The sequence below is a fragment of the Corvus cornix genome, chromosome 17 (genome assembly GCF_000738735.6).
Source record: "Corvus cornix cornix isolate S_Up_H32 chromosome 17, ASM73873v5, whole genome shotgun sequence".
Lineage (NCBI taxonomy): Eukaryota > Metazoa > Chordata > Aves > Passeriformes > Corvidae > Corvus > Corvus cornix.
Window position 1 is genome coordinate 7,969,207 of NC_046346.1, and position 26,736 is coordinate 7,995,942.

General features: G+C 46.1%; 1 protein-coding gene across 1 annotated transcript in view; it reads right to left on the reverse strand.

Annotated features, from left to right (window-relative positions):
• PAPPA (pappalysin 1) overlaps positions 1-26,736 on the reverse strand; it is a 180,306-nt gene that overhangs the window by 63,134 nt on the left and 90,436 nt on the right. The window contains exons 8-10 of the mRNA XM_010397645.4: positions 25,891-26,019; positions 24,202-24,293; positions 11,837-12,033 (exon numbers count right to left, since the gene is read on the reverse strand). Coding sequence (XP_010395947.2) covers positions 11,837-12,033; positions 24,202-24,293; positions 25,891-26,019 — 418 coding nt within the window. The remainder of the gene's footprint in view (positions 1-11,836; positions 12,034-24,201; positions 24,294-25,890; positions 26,020-26,736) is intronic.

Consider the following 26,736-nt stretch of genomic DNA (forward strand, 5'->3'; position numbering starts at 1 on the left):
ACTCCTGGGGTAACACACTGATGCTATATTACTCCCAGATTCAGTTGGCTCAGAAGTCAAAGGAAATCTCATCTGTCAATTTTCCCCGTGTAATGAAGAACAGGATTTGGCTGTGGGATTGGGAAGCAGCTTACATCTCCTACAGGATGAAATAAAGCCCTGCTGCCAGTCCCTATGTCCAGTCTCAGCACAGCCACGTCCACTTTGAACCTGGGGCAGCCGATGTGTCTGGACCTTGCAGACTCAGAATTCAATTAGCATGATATTACAGCTTCCTTAGCACAGAGCCACGATTCTCAGCTGAAGATTTGGCTGGATTTTTTAGTAACTGGAAAGTGACCTTTCTGTGTATGAAAACACTGCGGGCAGGGCACCAATAGTTCGCCTGCAATGTGACACGATGATAAATTTCTCTACTTTACAATGATAGTGTTCATCTCCAAAGGGAAATTTCCTAGAGTTTTGGATGTAACACAGGGCTGCGATTCAGAAATGAGTGGGAGATGCAAGGGCTATTTCATTTTGTCATGTAAGTTGGTTTAGTTCGAGGCAAGCGAAAAGGAGCTACAGGGATTTCCATTAGATGATGGCCCAGATTGCATGTGTATTCAAGGTGTGTTATTAACTTTAGCTTTCTCAAAAATGCAGTTATTTCACTTCCAAAGAGCCGGTATGAACAATATATTTCCATTTTTAAATCATGCAGACCTGCATTCTTTGAGCTTCCCTTTGAATTTCTGTTATCTCCAGATTCAAAGCAAACTTCATTTAAAACCAGTGAGTTCAAATCAAAATCACATCAAACCATAAACTTCACATGGCATACCTGAAAAAACTGTAAATCAGTTCTGACTGGCCCTATCCCAAACTCACATGGGCTTTGACAGCCAGCCAGGTGTAATCAAATATCTAGGATGCTTGCTGGACCCGTGGAAAAAAAACAATATGAAGTTTTGATTTTCCAACAAAACCCTAACCAGATGATTTTTGCACAGTTCAAAGGATCACCCCAAGGACATCGGTTAAGCCAGGGCCAGCAACTACAGAAAAATAGGGTGAGAAAAAGAAGAAATAATTGCACTAATGGGATTTAAAAATCAACTCATCTTTTACGCCAGCCCACAAGCAAACCCCAGCATCTGGAGCTCCTGGGTGCAATTTGCACCTGCCCCTGCTTCTTTTGCCATTCAGAGATGCAAACGGAAGGGATGCAGAATCAAGAGATAGTTCTGAGTGCACAGCACAGTCTCCTGTGCAGCACATGAAAGTACAAACCAGCAATTTGCCATGTGCTCCCATTTATTCCTGCCAGACCTCTGCTATTTCTTCAACTCAGCAGCAGGACATAAAGATGCTGCTCTCAAACAACAGCATCTTCCACGCCAGCACTGCCAGGATCTTACCTCAGAGCAGTAATTCTTAGAGTTAGCCCTGAACTGTGTTATTATGCTCAAATTCACAAATACAGCTACTAGCAGCAACGGCACCCCATGCAATAGGCTAGACAGGCAGGATCAAGCAGCAGCACCCAAACAAGAATTTAGGCCTTCAGTTCTGCAAGTATCAGCCTCATTAAAGCTAAAAGACATTTTCAAGCCGCAGCACAAGCTCCTGTCTACAACTTCCACATTACTGCTCACAGAAGTGTGAAGGCATTATAGACTGATAAGTGCTTTAGCAGACTGTATATCCATCCACTGGAGAGCGAGGTTAAACAAATACAGGAGCCAGAACATTATTGTTGGCTGAGCACTCGGTTCCCGAGCTGCCCGTCTCTAACATGAACCAGCCAGGTCCACTGCAGCACAGCTTTGTGCAGCTGTGGGCCAAGGCTGGCTGTGGGGTGCTGCAGCAAAGCAAAACAATCCCATCCCATCAGCTTTCATCACCAAGGAGCAGAGCAAAAGCAATTTTTTTTGTTTTTCCTTTGACTGGAGCATTTCACTCAGGAGCAGCTGGCACCAGAAAATCTAACTGTCAAAGGCAGAAAGTGTGCCACACTTTAGGAGGATCTTAAATATATTTTAGTTATTATATTCATGATTCTGGCTCACTAGATTCATTGCACTTTTGCAACTCCTGTAAGGCAAAGCAGGGTTGGTACAATCCACTTGGTAACATCCCCTCGGTAACATCCCCTCCTTCCTGCCCAGAGCTGGTCCCATACCTTTGTTTGGATGAAGAAAACACACAGCTAGGTAGAGAAAACCCAAAATTAACAACAACAAATCCCTTAAAAACTTGAGTTCTCCATCAGGATAACACACTGGCTGAGGTGGACAGAGATGCTTAGAAGCACACGGGCTATGTTACTGATAAAAAAAGAGATACATAAGAAAAAAAATTAAGCCACGACTCTCAAGCAGGAAAAAAAATGCAGTTGCTTTTGTTTCCTGTACAGTAGAAGCAAACCCTAAGTATTGCCATCCCTGCACCACCCTGAGTGCTCATGGGGCACAGGAGCCACTTCCCAGAATGCGAAACAAGGCAGGTGCCACCCTGAGCCCTGCAGACCCCTGGCTAAGCTTCGCCTGCGGCTGAGGCAAGCAGCCGTGCAGTGGTTAATGTCAGCCCCGACCACATGATCACACTCAGAAAAGGTCAAAAGAGTGATTCTTCATTTAAAAACATCTGTGTGTTTAAAGAACAAAACTTTCTCATGTGCAGAAAACCAGGGGTTTCCAGTACTTTTATTTCCAGAGTTAAAGCCATGCTTTTCAGCTTTGTTTAGGGTTATGGCCCATGTAAACACGCTGTGTAAACTGCACGCAACACTCAGCACACAGCCCTTCCACAGGCAAGGATAACTGGGGGTGCAAATCTCTCTCTCCCTGGCTCCTCTTCCCTCTCCAGGCTGCTCAGCTTCCCCCACTGTGCTCCCAGTGAGCCAGCCAGACACCCTGTTGTTGTCCTTCCCTATATGAAGACATACGCATGCCTCTAATCCTAAGGGTGTAAGTCTGCTCTGGGCTGTCAACAGGCCTTAATTGGATACATCCAGGGAGATGATACATTGGGAAGAGGCCCTGAATTTAATAGGAAAAGAGAAGGCTGCAGAGAGGCTCCAGGGGAATGCGGAGGGGGGCTTGGAGGAGCTGCCCTGTGCACCAGGGAGCAGTCACACCTCAGCTAGCAAAACCTTTCAGTCCCCATCCAACTATCAGCCCTACATCAAGGGGTATTAATCAAGATTAAACCCTCTGGTTTGTTTTTCAACACCTGAAGACATGGCTTGCAGTATGCAAATCAAAAGGTTCCCCCTTGCTTGGCTGGGCTTTTCCCAGCAAAACTGCAGAGTAATGAAACCACCATGCTGCAAACAAATTCCTCTAAATGAGCTGGACCATCCAGGGAGAGCCCACAGAGCAGCACCAGCTGCTGCCTCCAGCCCCTGCACATCTCCGCCCAAGTAAAGGCTTGTCTGGGGAAGCCTGTCACTCCCCTCTAAACTTGGAACAACCCTGGTTGCTCCAATAAACCTCAAACGCCAACAAATTAAGCCAAAATACTTGAAGCAGTTAGTCCTTGATGTCCCAGGCTAGTAGGGGAGTTCAGAGGAACTCCCAGCTGCTCCCAGAAGTTACTGGAGGAATTTAAGTGTTGTGTGAAAGACGAAGCTCACAGCTCCTTCAGCCTCACTGCCTTCCAGGAGCAGGCACTGGGAGGATGGGGGAGCAGAGGGAATGGAGGAACACCCAGGTGCCAAGGCCAGCCTTTCTCAGCAGGAACAACCTCTGGGAACGAGGTAAATTTCCACAGAGTGAGGCTTTCCCTCTGCAGCTCACAGTGTGCACTTAGTGCCAGGCACAGGGACAGAGCAGCTCTGCTGGAAGGACAAATGTTTCAAAGGGATTTGGATGGAGAAAGGTGGGAAGAAGGTCATCTCTACCCTGTGCTTCACCTGCCCCTCTCTGAAGAGTGACTTGTCTTCTCTGAGCATGATGACACAAGGGTTAATTACCAAAAAAATGGAAAAATGACATCCACTGCCAGAAGTGCTAAGTGGAAGGATTTTTACCCAGTGACTAAAATGGCTAAGCAGAACTTGATGTTCTCCTGAGCTGAGGGCTTCTCCCAGAGAGGAGGTACATGTGGGGACAGATAATAGCACTGATCCTGCAAATAACCATTTCCTGGCACGTGTGAGAGCTTGGAGCCAGACCCTGAGACCATGGTGGAAACCCAGTCCCCAGGAGACTCCTGCTGATAGCACGGGGAGCTGGGCCACTTACCAGATGTGAATTTGAATTACCAGTGTGAATCATGTCTCCTTATCAGATTCCCCACTGAAATGACCTCAGAGGAAAGAGCGGTCCTGCAGCTTTGCAGGCAGCACTTCCAAAAGTGAGCACAGATGTGGGGTTCCTCCACAGTTGCAGCTCCAGCTAAGGCAGCACAGTTCAGGAGAGACTTGGAGCAGCTCAACAGTGTATCCAAATGGTCCCCAGTTCGTTGTTTGTTTTTCTCCTCATATTATTATTATTATTATTATTATTATTATTATTATTATTATACTACTATTACTATTATTACTATTATTACTATTATTATTATTATTATTACTAAAGATGATTCTTATTTTCAGGTGGGGACAGAGGGATTGACTCAAGATGCCTTCAGGACAGTACTGGGTAAACACCATCCTCCAAATTATGCCTTTTAGAGACATCTTAAGAGGAACACCCTGAAATTCATTGGCATTCAAAATACGAGGTGTCTTATGACAATGTGGGCTAAAATGCCTACGGTACTCCAAACAAGTGGTGCAGACGATCCTTCATTTACAAGAAAAAAAATAAATTCTTTGCTCCTGGCATGAGAAAGTTTACTTTCAGCTTAAAGAAATGACCGTGTGGTTTTGGGGATGGCATTCCGTTCTGCTGGAGAGCAGCACCCTGCCTGCCTGTACATCCGAGGCTTTGTAGCTCCATTACAACCCTGGAGAGCTCTGTTTACATATTTGACATGTTTCCTTGTGCAGAACATGAAACCAAATTACAGAGTAAAAGCCATTATGGCTTTGCTCTTGCACCCTTTTCCATCCCCTTCTCCCATGGCTTGGTTTAGATCTATCTGGCCATTTTTAACTGCGCCGGGTCGCCTGGCAGTGCTTCAGGCAGGTTTATTTGCTGTTGCACAGGGAAATCATGGAAAAGCTGGTGAAGCCACATGCCAGGGAGCGGGGAGAAGAAGGCCGGGGTGGGGGTGGGATAAGAAATGCCGAGAACCCTTCATGCATGAACAAAGCAGACGTGTCGATGCATTTATGCAAAATCGTTCTGCTCTGAATGGAGAGGGACCCAAGACAAACAACCCGGATGGGATGCAGGGGAGCTATCCCACGCTCACGGCTGGACATGCTCTGCATCCCAAGGCTTGTGAGCAGCAGCAGCAGACGGGGAGAGTGGCAGGTTGAGGGGCAAGGGCCGAGGAGGGGGGTCTCCTTTCAGAGGAGTGCATGTTAATGAGCAGTGCCGCTGTCGGGGGGTCCGGCTGCCCGGCTCGCCGATGCCAGGGGGGTCCAAGCTGCTCTCTATTGACGCCTCTAATCTGGGTGGGTGGCTGGGTGTACAGCAGATATGATCGTAAAATGGTAATTTACTTCCTAAAGAAGCACATAATCCGTATTACTGCCCAAGACAATATTCCTTTCTTGCCTTTCTTCTTGCTTCTAGAAACAACAAATGGCATGGAACTCTGCTCTCGTTTCATTAGTGGTAAATGTCTCCTAGTTCTAGGAAGATGGGACCAATTTCCGGCACCTGAAGATTTTTGGTTTGACCTTCATCTCTGAAAAAGTCAGATTGAACCTCTCTGAGAGTACGGTTGGCTGCTTTGCTCTCTGCATCATTCTTTGTTTCTTTTATCTATTTTCTCTACAGTACACAAAGGGAACACAGTGTACCAGCCCCTGGTACTCACTGTTCTGTTTCCCTTAGATGACTTGCATATGTGCTCTTGAAAAATTATACTAAAAACCAAGGGGGGGAGGGGAGTGGAAAGAAAAAAAAAATATCCCTTGAGTGTTTGGCAAAATTGCTTGGAATCTCCTCTGACATCTCATTGTGTTCTCTCTGTCCTCCCCTTACACAAATCAGCCAGAGGCTATGACATCAGCTATGGGGTCTGAGCTTTACTCCAGCCAGGAGCAGAGGAGCACTGGAAGCCATGGGGATGGAGGGGTGGGAGGGAGGGGATCCCTGTCCTGGCAGGGAGCAGGCAGCCAGGTGAGGGGCAGCATCCTCAAACCAGCCCTGACCTGACTTTAAGGGTAATGCTCTTCCTCAGCCATCTCTCTGCAACTGAAACCTTCTGCTAGCCAGCCTACCTAGAAATCCCATTTCTCATTTTATTTAGCTCCCCAGAGTGCTGAGATCATTCCTGAGTCATGGCACTGGTGGCAGATGACACATCTTTGTAGCATCCCTCACCTCGGACCCTTCGCATGGACCACCTCTTCCAGTGAGGCAGAGCAGCAAAGCAAATGTGCAGCTAAGGCCCAGTGGAGTTCTTTTGGCAGAAAGGTTGCAGAATCCAGCTTTCCCAGAAAGACAGGTGGGAAGCAATGTTTCCAGCCATTAAAGCAAGGAGATGATGGGACAGTTTTCCAGTCCTTTTGTGCTGGGAATGAACAGCCAAACTGTGCTCAAGACGGATTAATTCACAAACAGGATGATGTGAGGGGGCTGACAGAGCTAAAATGCAGATTTAATGACCTCAAACCCCTCCAGGGCTCTGCTCCCAGGCAGCAACTCTCAGCAGGCCCTGAACAGTTTTCTTTTTATCCAAGATAGGAACATTTCCCTTTCAAGATATCCTGAACTTCCTAGTCCTTGGGAGGTTTAGGCTCAGTAATGCCCAGTGCTGGCAATGTCTCTGAAGGATTTTGAGGTCTAATCCTCAAACAGTAGCTTTACCTTTCCATGCTCCCATTTCCACCTCTATTAAATGGAACAGAGACCAAGCAATGTGGCCGTGATAAGGCTTAATTAACCACTGTGCATTGGAAAAAAGAATACGAAAAATATCATCACTTAATCCAAGGAAGGAGCTTTCCAGACTGAATTTGCCTGACAGTCAGGGCCAGGCTCGTGACGCAACTCTCCAGCCTCAGGCAAAAGACCAAATTGGCTGGTCTGTAGTTTCCAGGGGAAATGAACACAACATTTTGGACCCCTGGAACTAACTTTAGACTTGGAGACTCTGTAACCTAAGCTGAAGCCCTTTGGTGGATCAGCCAGTACTGGAAATGAGCTCAGCCATGTTCAGCAAACCTACGTTCCTCCTGTGACAGCCTGTGCACAGTGTCCAGTTCATCTTTTTCCAGAACTGGTCTCTGATCACTCATGGTTCCTCCATTAATGGTTTTTCTTAGTGGGATTCTGCCCTCATCCTCCAGAGCTTAGTGGTTCAAAGTCTGGCTCGGCTATAAATAACAAAGACATTTGCAAAGCAAATCATCTTATTAAAAATGGGGATTTTTTATCCCTCCAACCACAACAAAACTCTTACCGTTGAAGAGCAACGGGACTTGGCTGTGAATTGGGAAGTTCAAAAAGGGCCACTTGCAGAGCCGACAGACAGACACCCTCCCTCTTCTCAGCAAGATCACCCCAAAGGAAAGGAATGGCTTCTCCATTAAAAGTTGCAGGTTTCCTCTCTTTCCACTCCTGTTCAAGATTACTCTATTTTCTGGCTGTGCTGGATCTTTGGGGAATTATCTTCAGCATTATATTTATTAGACAGAATAAAACTGCATGGCAGAGAACTTCATCATCTTTCTCTTCAATTTTCTTACGGTATTTTCTTACCACTCTTGGAGCCCTTGCTCTACCATGTTATTTCTTTTAGTATTCAGGATATTTTTGTGCTCCTATCTTCTCCTTTTGTGGGCTATTCCAGACATGCTGCAATTCTAGACATCTTTGCTGCTGGTGGAAGGTTTGCTGCAGCAAGTCTGGATGAGTGCAATTGTGGGAACTGTAATAGGGGCAGGAGGGGGTCTCTGCTTGTGGGAAAGATGTAATAAGAATCCCCTTCCACAACTTCTTACTCCATAGAATCCCCTGTGGGGTACCCAGAGGAGAACAGGGTGTGTTCTTTAGTCTGGGAATGAAAACGAATCCCAGGATCTGTCTGTGCCCAGCAGCCTTGGGAAAGAGTCCCTGTTCTGTTAACTGTGCCTGAGCTGTGTGGCTTTTCCATAAAGTGGAAAACCAAGCTCAAACAATGGCATAGGGACAAAAAAAGTTACTTTTTTATATATATATATAAATAAAATATATATATAAAAATTATTTATATATGGTTACTTGGTCTAAACAACTTCTGCACAGCTAGGAGGAAATGCAACAAAAGACAGTTCCTGGGGGACTGTCCTTCTAAATTACCAACCCACACCAACAGCCAAGTCTTGAGCACAGATTGCTGTGACAGGAGGAGCAAGGTCAGGAAACAGCCACCTGAAGACCCATTAGTCCCATCCCATAATTCTCTATTGTAAAGGCCCAAGGGGAAACTGCAGGTGAATCAGTTCTCCAAAAGCAGGAGTGCCACCAGCAAGAGGAAAGGAGAAATGGCACTGCCAGTGTCCTGTGCTCAGCCTGCACTCACCTGCCTCTGCTCTGCTCACTGCAGCTGGAGCATCCCTGCTGGAATAGGTCTGTCAGAGGCTTCCTCCAGAGGCACATCTGTACAGACACCTTAGCAAAATACCCAAATCCGCCCTGCTCAGTACAACTTACTCCAGCAAGAGAGACTAACAGGAGCTAATGCACTCACCCAGCATAAACTGTGGCAAAACAAAACTGGTGTGGAAGGAGAGGCTGTTTGCAAACTCACAGCAGAAGCATGAGGAAAAAAAAAAACAGCTCGAGAGTGAGCAAAGCCCTTATTGCTGAATTCCTCCTGCAGCTGACAACAGGTACTGAGCAGCATCTGCTTCCAGGTCAGTGGAGAACACCAGATTAGAAATCAAACTGCAAAACTACCCTGCACTGGTGTTTGCCTTTCTGTGCTGGTGCAGTGTTGCTGACTGGCCCTCTTTGGCTCTGAATATGATGCTGTCAGTACTGAGAATATTTCTTAATCAGCACTGAAGGGTGGCTGCCAGGAAAGTAGAAGTGGCTGTTTCTCAGTCTTGCTTCTGCAGAAAGGGTGATTGTTTAAAGGGGGGGCTGTTTGACCTTTCCGTTTTTCAAATCTATATCTCTTTGCCAAGACTGTGTCATTCTTTGTAAGCATTTTATTGTTCAAAACAAATCTTATACTGCGAAGTTTCTTTTTTATCTCCCTTACTATGTTGCCATTTGGAAACCTCACACTAACAAGTGATGTAAGAGCCATCTCAAACTAATAACTAAGTGTGGGTATCTAAGGAGGAGCCAGCTGCAGACATGGGCAATGTCTTCAGTGAACTGAGCAAAGAGGTCACAGAAACAGCCCTACAACAAGAAGAAAGTGCTCTCCAGCCTGTGCTTATCAACAATCCCCCGGCAGAAAACAAGGCACATGGGCAGATATTGCTGAGAGATACCAGAACAACCAACCAACCTGGGATGCAAACTCCTCAGAAAAAGCCTTGACAGAACTATGACAGTCATGCAGAGAACCTGGTGTTGAGATATCTAAGGATGAGAAACATTTGAAGTCAGGACACGCTTAAAATGTTTTAGAGCGCCTTGAGAACGCTGGGGCAATGATGAGAGACGGGGATGGCTGACAAATAGGCAGCTTATGTATTCTGTATATTGCTGGGCACTGCACTCAAACATATCCTTCATGGCATTCCTGATGGGAGGCCAACACAAATACCACTCTGATTAATCAGGAAGCTACCCAGCAACAACATGAAAAGTTTGCACAAGACCAACAAGCACACAACCTACTGTGAAAGGTATCTGGGTGAGGAAAGGTGCTCTTTTCATCAATACAGAAAACCCCTAAGGCTCAGTGCTTGTGCAGATAATGAAGCCAAACATGTTTACACACAGTGATCATTACATGCAGTGATTACAGGAGTTCTTAGGTTAATTTTCATCTCCACAAGCTAACAGACTGATGACCTGCTGCCCCACCTCACCTCTCCAGAGTGACAAGTCAGGTGCTTTCCCAAGCCAACTGTCTTGTTCCTGGGGGAAACAAAGACTTTCCCGAAATCTATGTGATTAAAACGGTCAATGAACCCCATGCACTCAAACTGGTGTAATAGGACCAGCTGAGCTAAAGCAAAAATTCTTTTTGCTGGAAGTAAATAGCACACTGTTATCTCCCCAGGGGCCAGGCAATAACAGGAGGCATGTTCCCATTCACTCTGCCAGTGTGTGATATGCTACTGCTCTGCCTATAAATACAACAGCTTTTTTTGCCCCTTTTTTTTTTTAACAAAGCTGTGACAACTTCATCTCATCTGGGTACAACAAACACGCCTGAGTTGTGGCTACACAGCAGGGCTTTCTGTTGTGTGTATGCGTGGTGGTGGTTTTTCCACCACAGGACCATATGTTACCTACTGTGTGGTGTGGCTGAGTTCCTACCAGTGCTTCAGAGAAAATCAGGGCAGCTCTCTGAGCAGCTGCAGGGGGACAGAATGCCTGGGGACATGCCCAAAAAGCAGCACCTGAACTGGAGACACTGGCCTTTGGTCTGCACAGGGAGCTTGAATGGGAAACAAGTTGTGAAGGCACAAGCAAGGGTCCAGAGGAAAGTTCCTTTTACAGTGTGAAATAATAAATGAGACCATGACAAAAAGTCAATACTGGGCTCGGAATTCTGTCTTGATACTCTGCCAGCTAACCACGCTTTGTGCATTTAGAACTGACCTGGTCATTAATTTGTTACAGACTTGTGCAATGTGAGCAAGGCCAAGTCTCTTGCATAAAGATGTTTTCTCTTGCAAGCCAACTGGAAATGCTTAACATTTACTATTCACAGAGAGATCTGCTTGTCATATCTGTGACACGGCACTCCTCTCTGCACTGCCTACTCAAGACACCTCCTGGATAATTAGATTCTTAGAAAAACTTCTCTGCATCCAACCAGAAGTCAGCCAAAGTTGATTAGTGTGATAGGTACTCTAGTAAGGGACAACAGTGGGGGCTGAAGGAGGAATATACAAAATAGCTCTTATAGATGAAGATCCTTTCCCTTTAAAAATCATCAACAAGCAATGTGGGCTTTCCCAAATCAGGTTGCATCTGAACTGCTGCATCTGCATCCTGTACAGCTCTGTTTTCCAGGCATTTATCTAATGTTTTTTTGAACTCATTTGAATCTAATTCTCTCAAAGAGACAAAAGGTAAAGTTATGGTAACTGGAGCTATTTATGTTACAAAGGAGACATGGGAGAAGGGGGTTAAAGCTAATGAATGGCTTTGGGAATGGACAGGACCTTTCTCAGAATAGAACAATAGGGTGCTTTTATGGAACTGGGAGGCAGAAAACACAAAACTATTAAAAAAGAAAGAACACTCTTTTGTATTATTCGGCATTAGCCTTCAGAACTCATTGCCACAAGCTCGTCCCCTGTGCTTGCTGTGAAGAGCCCGTCTATCTTCTAGGTGATGATGGCTGGGAGAGGTGACTCCTGCACAGCTCATTGAATCAATCCAGCCACAACTTCAGCCAGTTCGAGTTGGGTGACTGGGACTGAATTTCAACTCATCACTACTAATCAGGCTCAGAAAGAGAGAAACTGCTGCCAGGGGCCTTCCTTGGTGAAGCAACAAGTGAATAGGCAGGGGTAACAGCAGCCCTGAACGCTGACCATTGACCTCCACCTGAGAACACTGCTCCTTGCTGGACTTCCAGGAGAGAAGAAGGAACATGCTGTCCTCACCTGGGTTGCTGCTGGCTGACCGATGACCACCCACCCTGGGCACTGCTGGTCACTGTGGTGTGAGACAGAGACGTTGGAAGCCCACTGATCCAGGAAGCCTTTGGGAGTGTAAACACCACAGTCTTTGATGCTGGTCATTTGCTCGAATTCCTCACAGACTCCATCACCGTCGTGGAAATAGCACCTGCTGGGTTCATCTGCCGGGGGAAACAGAGAAGAGAAATCACACTTGTCTGCAGGGTGGTTCCTATGACCTGATACCATCAGTGGTCCTGTATCTGCTGTGTCAGATCATGGGGAGGCGGAAGCATTGGTCACTTCTGGGTCATACCAAGGTGATTTAAATAAAGCCAAGCAACAATAACCAACTTTTGTATTGGGCAATTCCCTGAAGATATTTCCTAATGATAGGGGGTTTCTGCTTATTTTCATCTATCTCCTTTTAAAAGGAGAAGAAAGCAGCAATAGAAAATACATAGAGAGGCAAATGTGGGTGTTGGCATAATTCCACCAGCTGGGATGGAAAAACGCCAGCGGAGGATTTGGTCTAAAATGTTTCCCTTTTTGTTTTTAAAAGATATCTGCAAATCAACAACAACAGCAGCAACTGTGGCTGTAGAGATGGTGAAAACTGCCAAGTTCACAGTTGTAATGACCAAAGGGCCAAACAGATCTGTTTATCCAAGGCAGCTACAGTACACACAGTGTGAGGGTGAGTTTGCCACATACACACACGGCTTCGACCAACATGACTCAGATTTGACCTGAAAGGATCAAAAGCAGCAGGAGACTTTATTATCCTTGCCCATTTATTCTGTGGCTTCTCTAATGAGACTGCCAACAAAGATGCCAAATTTTTGAGGTTGTTTCTGTAACACTGGCCCATTAAAAACTGAACTGAGATCCATCTACTCTTTTCAAACAGACTGCATAGCAATAATGACTTTCAGTCATTAGAGTACTCTGTGAAATGGAAACCTTTGACCTGTTGGTATCCTATTTTGTATTGTATTATCATTGCCAGTCCCCAGAGGTATCCAGTTCTGACAGCCTGTTGTATTTTTGTCTGGCAAATAAGCCTGTTGAAAAAACGGTAGGAAATTAGCCAGAGCTGCTAGCTGGACTGATGGAAAGGATCCCTAAGGAGAGTCCTGTCGGTAGCATTGGACTATCGCGAGCTAGGTGTCAGAAAATCCAGCGGCTGCTCAATTTTGAGCTACTTCCAAACTACTAAATCCCCTGTTTATTTTTCCTCCTGGTTTACACAGTGAAATACCATCATGAGCCAGAAAAAATCGGTTTATTACTATTCAATTATTTAATGACTTTCACTCCTTTTCCTCCTGTGTAATATTCCAGGTCTTTAAGAGAGGGTGGCTTTGAAAGAATGGAGAAGTCTATCAGGGAAAAATGTCATTATGGTTTGATTTCATCACAACCTCTGTGGATAACTTGTGTACATGGATAAGCGTAGGGAACTGTGTATTTGTCAGGCCAGTGCTCCAAGCTGGTGAAAAGGAGCACAAGTCTGGAAGTGTTTCAGCCGTATGAGTGCAGCCCTGAATGAATATTCCCAGGGCGGCCAAACTTCTTGCCCTTGCATGTCACATCTTAAAATCTTCATTTGTCTGGGAGCCACCAAACATATACCCCACCCCTGAAAGAGCTCCGAGGAGGGCTTGGGAGAGCGTTTCCCAGACAAGAGATGACAATGGCTCCTGGGGTGTCCGGGTGATGTGCTGATGGGCCCTAAAGCAGCCCAGCAGTGCTACCCCCATGGGGCTCATTCATCCCTGGGAGAGCCATGCCCTGCGTCTGGCCAGCTCAAGGAATGGGTAGAATGAGAATGTCACTGTGATGGCCATGGAGACAAACTCTTGGTTGCCTCACCTTACCCTTCTGCATCTCTTGTTCTGCTCCTCTCCCATATCAAGGCATAGGCGAGGTCTCAGGACAGGAGGATAAAACTAAGTGGCTTACCCACTATGTCCCAGTTTGAGTGAGAGCCCCAACAGAATCTCTGAGAAATATTCAGCCCCAGAAAGACTGTGGTCAGCAATCAAAAATCCTCAAAAACAAATGCCAAACAGATGAAAATATGCATTTTGGGGAAAAAAGAGCTTCTTTGTCATTTTATGAAAAGAAGCTTATTTCTGTAAAAAGGGAGAAAGAAAGAAAGGAAAATACCTATCATATCAAAAAGACCTGACCTTCAGCCTATAAACATATGCACAGTCAGATATGCACGTACAGTGAAACATCACCACCCTGCTGCACACCCACACCGACAGAAACACTGACACACAAACGCACGGGCGCTCCCTTTACACATCCCCGACTCAGCCACCCCCCCATGCAAACACGTACCCACAAACTCACAGCCTAATTTTAGGCACATGCATTTAGACAGTGTTTCCCGGCCTTCCCAAAGCACTGACTTCTTTTCACGACAGGCACTGAAGTAAGCACAACATTTATAGAGCAACATACTCCTGCACTGGCTCCAAATGTTCCCTCCTAATGAGATGATAAACGTAATGGGCTTCTGATAAGATCATGTGTTTGGGATAAAAGAATACTCAAGGCCTACTCCAGCCTGATGACTTAATTCATACTCACGGAGGGGAAAGCAGCCTTTGAAAAGCTGTGATCCAGGACAGTGTGTGATCCTAACAGAGGCTAATTTGTTCCTGATTATGCTTAAGACCCCAATAAATCTGTCTGATCAGAGTCTGCAAAACCCGAGGGAGGAACTGAAAGGAGAGCCTGAGATGTCTGAATTAGATGGGGGCTGCCTAAATGATTAACCAAGTCCTGCTGAACAGCACTGTCATGAGCCCTGGAGCTGTGCCGGCCCTGGAGAGCCATGCATCCCACGTCCATGGGACACTGTGCACAGAAGCTGAGAGATGAGGTACCCACTCGCCTTTGTGTGCTTTGAAAATGGTGAGGGAAAGTGGCTTTACAACCCTGGTTACTTTCAAGGAAGATCTGTCGGTCTCACTACTGACTCATCACACAGTGTGAAGTGCTGTGCCTTGAGGGGAGTGCTGGTAAGAAGAGGGGAAGACCTTTCCTGCCTGAGAACTTCCCAATTCTGGGTGATGGCAAAGAGGGGAATGTCATTAAATCCTTCCCAGACACTGATGAGGGCACCAACCTTCAACAGCCAAATGTGCTGTATCACTGGGTGGGCTGCCAAAAAACTAGCAGAGGCTCTTCCTTAAGGTGTGGAGCACCAGCTCTACTCCGGATTCTTCCAGTGGTCTTGGATGATTGGTAGGTTACATGTTGAGCTTTACATTTTCATGAGCAAAGCAAAGAACAACCAGATTGTTTCTTCCTAAAACTGCCGTCACAAAATTAAAACGAACAGGCTTTTTCCCTTTCTTCAGTGGTGGGAACAGAGCTCAGTTATATTCATAGAGTCCTACAGGCTCAGAGCCAGAGAGGACAGTGTCAGGAGTGGTGTATTTCTAGGAATAAGTAGCTAATGGTTTTATTCCTATAACAATGCAAAATGCTTTTTCTGTTCTCTTCTTAACTACTGTGACATTAAATGCATCCGTGGCCTTGGCAACATGAGCTAATTTTTGTCTCCACAGAGGTCTAGAGGCTCCCAAGACCTGGTGATGGTCACAGCAATGAACTGGTCATGCATGACCTGCACCACAGACTGCGTTCATCAATGCCGTGGACTTCTCACTTGAAAGATAAACCTGATTTGAAGGAGGTACGGAGGAAGGGGACATACAGGATATCTGATTTGTTCTCAAGGAAAAAATTACTTCGAAAAATTAAAAAGCAGTTGCCTGGAAATCCAGCTTAAATCTAGAACAGTAAAATGTCTGCAGGAGTAGCACCTGGCAGCAGAAGAGAACATCTCTGGGGGATTGACAACAGATGCTGGAGGATGCTGAGCTGGACACAGGGAACACATTTTCATTCAGGCAGCCCAAGCTCCTTTTCCCCTAGAAAGTTCTTACTTAAGGCAGAAAAACATTGGGGCCAAACCAAAGTTCCTGTCTTGCCCTTGTTTTGGGAAAAGGCAGTCTCCAGTTCAGTAAAGATTTCTGTGACATCTGGGAATCCCTGAAGAAGACTCCGTGGCAGCATCAACCTGGAGAAGTGTGACTTGAGGAAAAAGATTGGCAAGACCTGTGTTGTTAACTCTTGAAGTCAAGCTTTAAGATCTAGAATAATCTTGGGGCTTTTGTGTGTTGCACCAGAAAATGATGCAAACTCCATCCCTCCTTGCTTCCTAAGCTGCCCGAGCACAGTGCAAGAGGCTGCCTTTTGTACTGAAATACAGATCCCTCGTCTGGGGTTCAGAAATGAAAGGATGCCCGAGATGACACAGATGATTTAGTGAGCACTGGAAGCACCTACCAGAGCAGGTCTGGATGAGCAGGTAACTCCCCATCACTGTTACCTGTTTGAGGAGAAGCTGGAAAATCATCAGCAAAACGAGTGAAGCCTGACAGAGGCCAGCAAGCAGGATATACACTTATCTGTGACAGGCAGCCTTCCACCTCATTAAAAAAAAAAAAAGAGAGAGATAAAGAGATCCAATTCAAAGCACAGGGCACATCCTCAAATGAGGCTTTGAATGTCCAAGCAGGGTCGTCAAAGTGCTGGGGACAGACACTGGGGGCAGCTTCCTGTTTTCAGCCAGGACACAGTGATTGGCATCGGCATAGTCTTCTTTTGTGCAGCAACTACCATTTTTTTTAAAGGCCAGACAAAAAAAAGGAGTATTTTTAATCTCAGCTGTTTACTCAGGGATGTTTCCAACTATAACAAGCCTCATGCCACATAACTATTTATCCGGAAAAAAAAAGGAAAAAAAAAAAGGGGGGGGGGGGACAAAAATGCAGAAGCATTGTCTCAGAGTAACAAATTCTTGGAAGAGAACAAGATTTGCATTTTAACCCCTGTGAGGTCTGTCTGGAGGTGTGCAGGCCTTCAGACACAGCAGAGGCCAAACCCCAGGCTCACCAGTCAGCAGCTTCTGCAGAAGCAGGGTTTTACCACCACGTCACTTAATCGGCATCTCCAGCACGGGTGTTTATGTTCACACAGAGGAGAAGAAATGTATCCAGAGGTTTCTATCACAAAAGGGGAAATAATTCCACTGCAGATCACATGAACTCAGTGGCTGTGTGACCGCAGAACCTGCTCCATTTATTTCTATGGGAGTTTCACCTTTGGCTTCAGTGGGAAGAGAGTGAATAACATGGCCTGCTTCCAGGATATCTGCTAATCTCTTCTTTAATATTGAAGAAGGCAGAGACAGAGATATTTCCTGCTACAGTAAAATATTCAAGAGTTACTTTCCTTCCTGGATGTTCTGATTTGAAAGGAGGAAAACCATTACACGGAGCTTGGGCAGACCTTTCCGAATAAAGTCGCATATCAATAAATGGTGACGTCTTCCTTCAATGAAATAAAACAGACACCTTGGAAATGAAGGCAGCGCGGGTGTCGCAATCTACTGCGGAACATCCAGGGGCCTCGCAGGAGGCTTTTTTTCCATGGAATATGACAATCATGTCTGAGCATCTCCTGAGCTGAGCGGGCAGGGATAATGCCTTTGCAGAGCACGGATCCCTGGTAATTCAGCTGCTTCGTGGAAATGCATTCCTGGGCGTGACTGGCTTTCTTTGTGTGGCGGGACTCGGCTCCTCGCTATGATATAGCAGTCGGAGCACCAGAATTATGCAATTGATCTGTCTGCTGCAGACAGATACAATTACAATTCCCTCGCAGAGCCCGGCACTGAAATTTGATATTTCACCTCCAAGAACATGAGTCTTTGTCACTTAAGAGAAAGGATATTTCCCATGGCTGGCAGTGGTAGCAAGACCTTGTCTGAGCTGTCACTGCCAAAGTGGCCATCCCCAACCCCTGGCAACCAGGAATGGCCAACAGGACCCAACACACCCATCTCCAACCCCTGGCAACCAGGCATGTTGTAAGAGCGCTACAACACATGTTCTCTTCCCACCTCACCTTGCTTTCCTCCCTGCATGGTTGCATAAAGCAGTGCCGAGAAGATTTTGATATTACACAGATTTACCAGCTAAACTTGGAAAATGTTCAACTGAAATCTTGAGGTTTCTGTCACACAAAGGAGTAACCATTATGACCATGAGAAAGGTGGCCAGCATGGCCCTTCAAGACACCTGGCACAATTGTTTGGGAGAAGGAGCCAGGGAGCACAAACCCTGCAGTGCCATGCCCCAAGGAAAACAAAGTGCATGTTTGTGCATGTGGTTGGATGTTACTGCAAAGGAAGGTCTTGTGCTCAGCATCATCCTCTGAGCACAGTTGCTGTTGAGTCACAGAGGATGCTCTGAGGGGAGTATGACCAGCTGCAGAAGCCTCTCAGATCCACAGACAGTAGTGTGTGAGGGATGCAACAAGCAGAGAAGTAATCCTCCTGCTGGACTCTAATTGTAGCTGTGTCCTAAAAACTAAAGCTGGATTGAGCTGGGCTGGAGTCACTGGCCCAGGGAAAAATGCAGGCAAATACCACTCCAGCCCACATTCTCCCCCACAAAAAAGCATCTGTCCTTTGTGTTTTGCTGCCTGAGATGTCTGCTCTCTCTGCTCTGTGGCTCAGCTGGCCCTCCTAGGATTGCACTATTAATGATGACAGTCTGAAAATCACTTTAAGAGACTTTATGAGGATGTTGTGATTACTAACTTGCCAAATGAGCGCTTAGACATTTCAGAACATGTAGCCACACTCCCGCGAGCTGCAGGAAACAGTCAGCTTCAAAGTATTTGCCTTAAGCTGAAGGAGTCGCACAAATATCATCTGAATAACCCCGGCCAGTAAATTCATGACTATTTGCCATGAAATTCTGCTATAGAATCTCAGCTGCTTTAACAACAGTAAAACTCTTTCCCAAGCTCCTTGGTCAATGCTTTCACCTTATTGATGCCCTGGGAGATGCTGAGTTTCTCTTGCAAGGTGGCTCTGTTTCTCCCATGCTGTTGTTCTACTGAAAGCCCTCGGCAGGGTCAGCCAAGGCCTATTTAATGCTGGTGAAAGAAGGCAAAATCACCATTAGCTGCTGTGTGGGGCCACGGTTTGGGCAGCCAAAGCTGTGTTCCTGTGCAGTAGTATGAGGAAAGGAGGGGGAGAGGATGGGAGCACTCTCAAAGCATGCCCACAATGAATATGGATGGTCATCCATCAATTTATTTTAAGCACATTACTTCTCTGTCAGAAAGGGAAAAAAGGAAAAAGAAAGAAAGGAAAGAAAAGACATATAAAATTAGGTTTGTGTCACTCATTTAACACTGCAATTTCCCCAGAGGATTATGCACCAAACAGAGATAGCAAGCTCATGAATATTAATCATTTCCCTGAATGCAATGCAGCCCGCCAAACAATAAGATTAGGGGAAAGTGCTATGCTTAATTTATGGATAATGGGAGAGGTAAAGGATAGAGCTCCCACAAAGGTAAGGCTCACAGCTGGAGGGAGAGGCCTCTGAGGAGGAGGACAGATCCAGATTTGTAAGGTAGCAGAAAAACATTTTGGGCCAAGTAGGAGCAAAAGAAAAGGTGTTTAAGGATCATTGTCAAATTAAAATCATACTTCTCCCTGAGCAGCCACTGGTGACTAACGTTTCAAGCATGCCAGAAATTGGTGGTAAATTCAAGAGCTAGATATATTTATTTTCCCTTTGCCTCTGCTCTGTGCCTTTTCTTTGTATTTTACATCCCTGAGGCCCTAATCCAACACACCACCGAGATGTGTGTCTAACCTGAAACATTCCTGTTCTTCAGGGTGACCATTCACATGTGGAAGTCAGTGGAAGTGCTGCCCTGTTTTGCTGTGAAAAGGCTTTAGCCAAGAGTCCCTTATAAGAAAAGGAGATAAAGTGTAGCAATAATAACACCAATAAGATGTGTCTGAAAACCACATAAATTACCTGGCAAACTTAAGGGGAGATAGAAGTTCTGGAGTTACTTCGCAGCTGTGTTTCAATGTGTCTATCAGTCTTTACTCATCTCTTTCCATATTACTTTCTCTCCCGCTCCCTCCCTTTTTATTGATCTCTGCATCTTTTTTATTATATCCTTCTCTTTCTTCAGCCCTGGTGAGCTAAATCAATGCATAATGCACATCCCACTCCACAAAAGGAATGCAAATGAAAGCCGGGCTCTTTTTCAACGTCCCACATATATCTGGGTGTGCAGTGCTGGTGTGTGGGAGAGTGCACGCCAAGGACAAGGTGCTCAGCTGTGCCTCAGACACCCATTTCTCAACACTCCACTGGGAATGGATCAAGTGCTAAGCCCCAGGTTCCCACCACTGCGAATCATAACTCTTACAAATGGGGTCTGTTTTACACAGGACACGTCGGGTTGAACTTGGCTGAGATCCGCGGTAACCGCAAAAATCAGTTATCCCGGGAGTAATCAGGAGCAAGGTGAAAGGAAAGCAGCCCAGAGGTAGGAGAGGGGTGCATCAGTCACACGGACACAGCTCTGAATTGCCTGTCTCCTACAAATCCAAAGGCAAAGTGAAACTTTCCCTGTGGGACCAAATTCTGTGTGGAAAAGATAAAAATATGCAAAACCTGCTACATGAAGCGGGGTGGGGGGAGGAAAGGTAGAGATGATAAATTTCAGGTTGGGAAGGGTGAGAGTGCTGCAGAACTTAAAAAACGGAGCAATGCCAGATGCTTCCATTAATTAATTAATTAATCTCACTGTCGCTCTTCAGCATGTTGCAGGAAGAAAATGCTATTAATCTTTTCTGTTTTCTGTTCCTCGGCTTTGTGCTCAGAGAAGGCCAGGACAGCCTGACAGTGAGACCACACAGTTTTCTTCCCTGCCTCCCTCCTTCCTTCCCCCGCACCCCTCCTCCCTGGCAGAGCAGATTGATCCACTGTTATCTGATTAGAGAGGAAAGAAGGAGGAAAAACAAAAGCAAGACAAAAAATAAAAAGAAGTTTAATTTTATTACAGGCACTAGCGCAAAGTGTCTTGAGAGCCTTGTGCCATTTAGTCAAAGGAAAGTTGGACCAATTAAAAAAGCCCATAAACTCCATGATCCTAAAAGGCAAAGGGAGCGAGAGAGGCAGAGGGACACCTGCAAACAGGCTGCCTCCATCCCTGGAAATATCCAGAATGCAGCTGAACATGACCCTGAGCAACACGCTCCAACTTTGAAGCTGGCTCTAACTTTGAAGTTGTCCCTCCTTGGACCAGAGACCTCCAGAGAGTCCTCTGAACCTAAATTATTCTGTGATTCATGGCTCTGAATCTAGAGCCTGGTGGTGCTTGCGGGCTCTGTTGTATTTCTCTCCTACCAAGTGAGGCGACTTGCATGGTCTCTGCTTTAGGAGGCAGGAGCTCACTTGGGCTTTGCTATCAAACCTCCTCCTCTGGAACCCGCCCACGATGCCCCTTCAGCCCCGTCTTTAGCAAACAAAATGTTTAGCGGTTCTTTCCAGCCACGTGGGACCCAATCCTGCAGACAATTTGTGACGAGCATTGCATTCACTGTTGTGGTTAGATTTGCTGAAGTCTAAAGAATGCCTTGTGGTAGTTCAGAAACATGCCTGGAAGAAAGCATTTGCAAGATCAAACCCTGAGGCCCCCGATTCAGAAAAGCCTCTGAACATGTGTTTGAGGCTCACTGAATTCTTTGGTGAAGGGGAGTGATTCCCGGGGCTCTAAAGAGCTACATAATACAACAAGAACATCACTGAAAAAATAACACCCTCTGAAATAACTACTTGTTGTTCTACAGGATTATAACATGTGTTAGCCTTGTAAACATGGAAATAAATTACGCTTATTTTTTTCTGCTCCTCAAATGACAACCCAAGAATTCTATATTTTCCAGGAAAACACCCCACCGATATCAAAGAAGACTTTTGTTCAGCTTAAGGCAGAGGATTAAGTCTGATATTGTTAGATTATGGAGAATGCTGAATTTCTGCTCTTTTTTACTATTATTTATTATGTAGTATGTGCAGCCACTCACTTCCCCAACATCTTTATATGTTCTGGTGAGATTTTAGCGCCTGATATGCTAAGAAGAATATAAATCAGCGCTGTTCATTTGTCTGAAAGACAAACTGGCAGTGTCTCCTTAGCTCTTGGGGTCATAACTCACGGTGGTCCAGCTACCACAAGAGCCAACAGGATGTGTTTCACAGGTATTACCTCCTCTGAACCTGTCCTAGAGACCTGAAGGCAGCGTTTGCCTGAAAACAGCAGTGGGGCTGCCCTCACAGACCCTGCACACACACTGAGCCCATCACCACCACAGCAGTCACACCAGTATGACTGTAAAGTCACCCAACAAAGCATTTGTAAGGTCTCTGTTCCTGCACCTTCCCTTTGATTCAGCTAATTTGATTCATCTGAGTCCCCTATATTCAATATTTCACAAGCAATTTGATATCATTTGTTTTGTAATCCAGGATCTGTGCAAACCACAACCTTCCAAAGCCCGTGACAAACAAACAACTTTTTTGCCCCTGGAATTCCCCTCTCCTTTCCAACACAAGCAAATCTGAAAACCCACTTCCTCTGTCATGGGGTAGAAAAATCTGTATGTTTTAGTTGCTTCGTTTTCTAGTCAGACTGCTGTCAGACAGCTCTGTCCCACACTCTCAGGCAGCCCTGCTGCTGCTCCTGGAGATGAACGGGGGATGAATGGTTGGATGATAGTGGATGGATGATACAATTAGACTCGATGATCTTAAAGGTTTTCCCAACATAACCAATTCCATTATTTTATGTACGAAGGCATAAAGCAGACTCCTGCATACCCCTGGAAGAACACCACTGTGTGGTCCAAGGCTTGGGACACCCCACTCTTACTCCTGTCCGTGGACTTTTTTGGAGCATTTTGCAGCTCCCACCCAGCCCACATCACCTGGCTTCCTAGAAAACCAATGGACACAAGGGAGGACATGGGTCATGTCCTAATGTAACGCTGGGATGCGGTCAAAGCACAGACCTGGACCAAGGAATTCAGCCCTGCTGTTGAGCAGGGTGATACAGACACAACCATCCAGCACCAGCCCAAACCCTTGCTGGAACCAGCCTCACGCCACGCCTGATGTCTGGGGAACCCAAAGCGTTTGCGTAAGTGTTTATCCCACTTTCAAAATATTATGACTAAAATCTTTCAGTGCTTGGGGCTCTAAGGCAGCAAGTTACTTGCAACACAAATGTAACTTCAAGACCACCAATAGTCACAATTAGCCTCGACCATAAATATGCCCGATTTCAATAGAACTACTTACATATGTAAATAACTACATCACCAAATCGGGCCTCAAGTCTCACAGTGTGGGATGCTGAAGTAAAAATGTAGCTGTTCTGATGAGCCAAGCAGCCCCCAGTTTACCACCCAAGGGAAACATGGTGCCTGTGAGGTCCATTCTATGTAGCTCCAGGCACAAGAGATAATGGTCAAATTGCCAAAAAGAGCAAATTTCAGACCTGCCAACATTGTATTATCTGCTGAGGACTGATCCGCTGAGCTGAAGGCATGGGACAACATGGGACAGAGTGTTTGCTTGGTCAGTCCAGATAAGGAATCCCGTAAAATGTCTTGAGGAAAAGCCGATCCTTTATAAACATTAACCTTGGTTCCTGAAGCTCTGCAAGCTTCGTCCTTTCCCAGACCTCACAGAGCCCTCGGTATAAAAAGCAACTCCACAGAAGGTGCAGTGTAAATTGGTCTCCATTTCCCTTCTCTGTCCCCAGCATTCCTAGAGAGTTTAATAAATATGTAAAGCTCGCAACTGCAGCCCCGATAGCTCGAGCATCTTCCGGCCATTGTGCTTACAGGTTTTGCTAATCAGAGCAAACCAGGCTTGCAAATGAAATCTGATTAAGTAGTTTTCACCTCTGAAAAAGGGGATTAGCCAGACCTTTGATCCTCAGATATTGATTTGCAACTCAAAGGAGGTGTGACCTCAGCTGGACTTGCTTCTGGTCTCAGTCCCTTCCCCTTTCACTCCTCCTCCTGTTTACCAGAAAAAATCAGTTCATGTCTTCTCACGTAGTCAGATCTAAAGCCTATTGAAGCCAGTGGAAAGCCACCCACTGACTTCAATGGGCTTTGGATCAGTCCCACAATGGCTGACTTAGTCCTAAGTCCTGGGCTGTTTCAAAGCCAGCAGAACCAATTTCCCATCAAAATGACCAGAAGCTGGGAAGATATGTTCGCCTTTCAAACCTACAAATTCCACCTTTTTTCTCTCTTCCATGACAACTCTTCAGCTGGAAATGCTGAAAGTACTGCTGGTTTTTCCCTTGCCCTCTGCACGGAGTTGTTGCCCGCTGTGGGTCGAAGGGCTCTGAGCCAGACTTACCAATGCAATTAAAGGACAGCTCCTGCAGGCAGAACAGGGAACAGCCATCGCCGTTGATCTTGTTCATGTCATCACATTCTTCTCCCAGTTCTCTGTAGGCAGGGCACACACATGCAAAAAGCAGTCAGCTGGCGAAGTGGCATCAACCCAATGGTCTGTGCAATCCCTCTGAAGAGCCCCAAAGTCCCGAAATCTGGTACAGCGGCTTTGTGTGCCGACCCCTAAAATACCTCTCCCTTCCTCCTTAAGAGAGGACTTTCATCATTCCTGGTTCACAGGCTTGCCAGGCCAGTTCCCTCCTGCACATGTGGATACCACTTGCTGTTATCTGATGAGGATATGAGCAACTTCCTTCATAGCTGGTGTGGCTGTAGCTCAGCAGGTGGGGAAAAAGAGAACAGGAATCTCTGAAAGTCTTTGTATTAAATCTGGAAGGGCCAGCCTGTGACCCCAGCATGGGAATAACAAGGCACAAAGCCTGGAGCTGGGCTATTCCGGGTGACAGCACTCGGAGGAAAGCAGTCAACAGGGAGCAGAGGGTGCTGGGGATGGAGCCCTGCCTCGTGCCAGCCCGCACGGCTGTGGCAGCGTGTGCGGAGAAGAGTGGGAACCAGATGAGAAAGGGGCTACTACAGCTGCAAGTGGGGCCACAACCAACCAAGCTGTGACACAGTCTGGTTCCTGCTCGCTCCTGAGGCAGCTCAGCTATTGTTTGACACTTGCTGCAAAGCCACAAGTGATGTTTGAGGAATGTGCAAACATAACAGTAGCAGAAAAGTTATGTAAAGCAAAATTAATCTGTCTTTCTCCACCTCTCTTTCCAGGACTGCCCTGGATTCATATGTTGTTGATTGTTTTCTTCGATTTCCTTGCCTGTTGGGCCTCTTCCTGCAAATATTTGCTGCCAGGTATATCGTCTGACAGAGTTGTGCTGCATGATTGCTGATCAGCATTATTTCAAGCAAATAATACTGGCTGGGTTAAGCACTTGCTTGTTGTTACTTCCATAGTTTAAATAATTAAATTACCTAATGCCAGGAAGCTCTGAAGCAGCAGCCTTAAGGGCCAACGTAGTAAAAGAATAAACCCTAACATAGTTGTGAAGGATTGTTTTATGTTTTCGGTGGCCTGGGGACTGGTGAGAGAGGGAAGCTGATTGAGAACATGCAATTCCCAATGCTCTCCCTCAGAGGCCAAATCTATCACCTCCAAATACATCCCAGCTCTGGTGCTCAGTCAAACGAGGGGTTGCACCAGGAGCTTGGCCCCAACACGTGGCAGGGTGTTACCCAGCTGCCACACACATGGGACTCCACATCTAAGGACAGCATCAAAGGCTGTGTGAATTTTTCCAGCGCCAGCTCTGTGTAGGAAATGTCATATACATGTATAAAGATATGGATACACAGGCAAACAGCATAAACAGTACAGAGCGTCCTTGCCTATCGATCCTGCTGTCTGGACTCCATTATCTGTATCTCTGTCTGTATCTCCTGGTGCCAGGAGAGCAGGGCCTACGTTACAATTAAATGTCATCATCCCGGTAATCATCAAGCACGTGAGTCATTATCTACAGATGAGAGCCAGCCTAACCTAAGGAGACATCAGAGGTCATCAATTCCTTCCTAGTCTCAGATTCTGGCTGAGGAGATGTGCCCAGATTTATCTGTTTGCCCGCTCCAGACTTACATTTGGATAATCCCGTCTCCACAGTATCCACTCCCAGAGATATAAAGGAGCGCGGGGGAAGGCTCACTCTCCTCCATCCCGGACACAATGACCACCTGGTATCTGTACGTGGTCCTGTCGCTCAGCTCCCTGCAAGACAAAAGGAAAGTCAGTGATTCGTACAACAAAGGCACCAGCAAAGGGCAGAGAAGGAGGGACTGAAGTGGGGGTTGGCTGCCAAAAAAGCAAGGTTTAGTTCAATCAGCTCCTCCCAGCATTCCTACCTTGTTTTGATGGGATCCGTTTTTTGGTTGGGTGTCTTTTTCTTGTGAGCACAATCAGCACTACCTTTGTCTATGCTTGATTTATGCACGACTCTGAAGTAGGTGCAGCTCTTGACCACCTGACAGCTAAACCATTTCCTGATGAAAACCATGCATTTTGGTGAGTTGCTGCTTACATCTCCACCCGCTGCAGAGACGGCATTGCACTGACACCGTGGCAGTGCCAACCCTCACCATGAGCAGTGGGAAACACTGAGAGCACCACCAACAGTCAACAGTACCTCAACACCTGAGGAACCAGCCCTGTGCCTCACTGTGTTCAGCCTTGGACACTTCTGCTCCATGTCAGGGACAGCGCTACCAGCAAGTTTGTGCCACGGTTCATTTAAGGGATTTAAAATACCCTGTAATACATTATTCTTATAAATACTCATTATTTCCTGAGCAGCCCTGAGCTCAATCCAGCTGCACCTGGAGCCAGTGGGAATGTGATGATTAGTGTTAAGACAGAATGGGGCTGAGGATATTTCAGTGATGGACAAATAAGTTATTCACTTCACATATGGGCATTAAAACAGTAGAG